We start from the raw sequence: 3,158 nt of genomic DNA on the forward strand, positions 1-3,158 counted from the left end.
TCATGGCCAGCTGAATGTCCTACCAGTGATCTGGTAAAACTTCTGATTGAAGGGGTGAAAGAACTTCTGCAGTTTAGTCACCACTGACGGGTCCACCTCTGGGTGGATGCGGCCCTTGCTGCCTGCCAGGCACTTGTTAAAGACAATGTTAAATCGCAGACAGTAAAATCCCCTGGTGGCATTGAAGTACAGGTTATACTGGCTGATCCTTGAGGGGAGGTTGAGGAAGCGCTCGACGAGCTGCAGCTCCGGCAGCGGGTCCGTGATGAGGCGGTCCCCGTCCACGATGTGGAACTGCTCCACGGGAAAGTACTTCAGCCAGCGCTCTAAGTGTTTGGTGTAGATGCTGGTCCGCACCGCTTTGTACTTTGTGTTCACCTCGCAGGTGTTGGAGTCGATGGCCAGCTTCTCAAACTTGTGGTAGGTCTTGTTTTTGCGCTCCTTGCCCTCCAGCACTTGCGTGTAGTCGGACACAGCTCTGGTGGTGGGCTCGCGGACTATGATCAGCAGCTTGATGGAGGAGTTCATCTTGAAGATACGTTCAGGGACCTCCTCTGTGATGAAGTAGGCAGGGCTCTTCTCAATGGTAATCTGATGAGGAAAGGAGAAGGGCATTTTCTCTCTGTACCAGTCGATGCCCCGGGCGTAGTTTTGGTCATTGTCAAAGAAGTGGATCTCCTGTGAGGCCTTGACCACTGCTGGATGCAGGTTGAGCATCTCCAGCAGGGCACGGGTGCCCCCCTTGCGCACCCCGATGATGATGGCCCGAGGCAGCTGCTGGACCAGGTTGTGCAGGCGGATTTGCTCTTTGGTGGCATTGCCCTTGCGTAGTTCATGGAGCAGGCCACGCTTAAACTGCAGGGTGCGGAGAGGGATTTGCTCTGGCTCAGGAGGGGGCACTCTGCTCTCAATAGGGCAAATGGGCTGTAGCCTGAAAGAGAAAAAACAAAAACACCTTAACACCTCTATAACCTATTCATTACAAGATCCATAACCTCATTTCAAATGAACTCTTTGGCTGGTTAATCTACAAGAGTGCAAACTTAAGCAATTTTTTGGTGCTAAACACACATTTTGCCGTGTAAATGCTGAATCTGAGATTCTGCTGAGGGTACTTGGGCCTCAACAGCTATTACTGTCCATACCCACAATGCAGCCTCATTTCAAAAATACATCGAAACAGAAAAGTGTGCTTGTTATTTCAACCCAAGAAGTTTACATCATGAAAAAGACTTGCTGCACTAGACTCAAAACACTGATCCCCATAAATAAAAAAGGATTATTAGGATTTAATTTTAGACAAAAGTGACTTGATAAGTGCGGTGTATGAGAAGCTCTATATAGTGAATACGTTTTACCCTCAGAAGTCAGACACTCAAATAAAATGGAAAAAACAAGGTATGCCAGATCATTACTCGAGTTACTTTAAATAAAAATACTGTATTGTTATAGTGATGACTTACCTATCCAAGGTCCCAACCCTGGCCACGAGATAAAGGACGCTTCCGATAGCAAGGCTGCCCAGAACGAAGAGCTTCTGTCTCAGCAATGCCTGCTGTTTGAATAGCATGGCCCTCCATCAATCTTCAGGACTGCGTCTTCAGCCTGCAGAGAGCAGAGCACATAAACCACTAATCACCGGGGGAAGAGAGACAGCCTAATGTTTATTAACACACACTCAATCAAGTCGTACAAGTGATTAAGCCACACTCACGCGCGCCTGAAAAGTGCTGCAGCGCCATTAGAGGAAACGCTCACCCACCAACCCCCACTTTGTTACATTTATTTATTTCTGCCGACGCGAGAATCCGATTTCATCTAATGTACAGGCGTTCTTTGAGACGGGAATGTGTAATATGAAATATGGCCGTAAAAATAGTTAGTCCAACTCGGTATGTGCTAGTTGGAAGTTCTTGCACAAGTTATGGCTGCACTGATCAATACTCCTGCATTAATAATGGATGAAATGTGTATTCTGAAAGGGGTCACTCAAGTGACAAACCCACAGAGAGTTATCACTCAATTCTGCAGTTCTCCTGGAGCTTTTCTTACATTTTAAGCCAACTTGGTTTTACTGCCTGTAACTTTACTGTTTGGTTCAGTGATCACTTTCATCAACCTTGTGCCAAATGAGTGCTAATGTCGCTCTGTGTCTCCTGGATGTGTAAATAGGCAAATGCTTGCTGATACATTTAACACAACTTTATAAGGCAATAATATGACAGACGCTGTTGCGCTGCTCCAAAGTTGCCAAAAAGTAAATTAATGCAGCTTTAAAATGAAAAACGAAGTATTAAGTATAATAATAATAACAACAAAATGCCTCAATTGATTTTTTTTGGTCACTAAACACAACATTGTTGGTTTGTTATAACATTTTCCTATTTACACATCCAGTGTGCACGGAGCAACGCTAGTATTCTTTTAAAGTCTGAAACATTTAAGTATGTATTTTACCGCCTTTCAACCAAGTTTTAAATACAAATATATAAATATTATACGTATCTAAAACTTTTTTTCAACCCTATCTACATTCTGGTTTTCTTTTCTTCTTGACCTCAATGTCTAGAATCTCTAAAAATCATCAGACAAAAAGGTACAGATAAGAGAAAGTGTACGAATGGTCACATTATGTTGGTGCTTACGGCTCTTTTGACCTTCAAAAGGAAATGAAAGACTTCATCTCTTTATCCAAGAGAGGGCACTGCATCCTTTCATGCAGAGGGAGCACAGAAATGTTTGTCTCAGTGTTAATTAAAGAAAGAGTTCCTTCAGTTTTCTTTTCTTTTTTTTTTGCAGATCGATACCTGAGTCCTTTCTGCATCTGCAAGCTTACCACAGTGTGACTGGGTAAATCACATTATGGAATAATGGATCCATACAGAAGTCGCAGCAGTATTACAAAAGGGCCAACTGCACTCTAACCCAGCCTTTAAAACTGCCAACATTACCAACAGAGCAGATCCTCTAGAGCATCTCATAAACAAGTGGAGAGAGCTTCTGACCCCGGTGTGACGGGAAAACATTTCACTCATATTGCCTTGTGGTGACTTCTGAAGGGAGACCAGCAGAGCAATTGCAATTTCATCAGTCTGACAAAGCAGAAGAAAAAAGCTAGTTAGCCAGGGGGCCAGCCCTGCGTTTGTGGAGTCCCATTT

The 3,158-nt window shown here is 44.0% G+C and overlaps 1 protein-coding gene across 1 annotated transcript; it reads right to left on the reverse strand.

Annotated features, from left to right (window-relative positions):
- LOC139302239 (heparan sulfate glucosamine 3-O-sulfotransferase 5) lies at positions 1–1,570 on the reverse strand. Its single transcript, XM_070925870.1, has 2 exons — positions 1,464–1,570; positions 1–931 (listed from the first exon to the last, which is right to left on the reverse strand). The coding sequence occupies exons 1-2, from the start codon at positions 1,568–1,570 to the stop codon at positions 1–3; spliced, it is 1,038 nt and encodes a 345-aa protein (XP_070781971.1).
- Between the last annotated feature and the right edge of the window lie 1,588 nt (positions 1,571–3,158).

This window comes from Enoplosus armatus, chromosome 19, assembly GCF_043641665.1.
Source record: "Enoplosus armatus isolate fEnoArm2 chromosome 19, fEnoArm2.hap1, whole genome shotgun sequence".
Lineage (NCBI taxonomy): Eukaryota > Metazoa > Chordata > Actinopteri > Centrarchiformes > Enoplosidae > Enoplosus > Enoplosus armatus.

Excerpts from the sequence above, each read along its gene's own strand:
- LOC139302239 (XM_070925870.1), bottom strand. The coding sequence starts at position 1,570 with ATGCTATTCAAACAGCAGGCATTGCTGAGACAGAAGCTCTTCGTTCTG. Across the intron at positions 932-1,463 it reads AGGGTTGGGACCTTGGATAG|GCTACAGCCCATTTGCCCTA; the intron begins GTAAGTCATCAC and ends TTTCTCTTTCAG.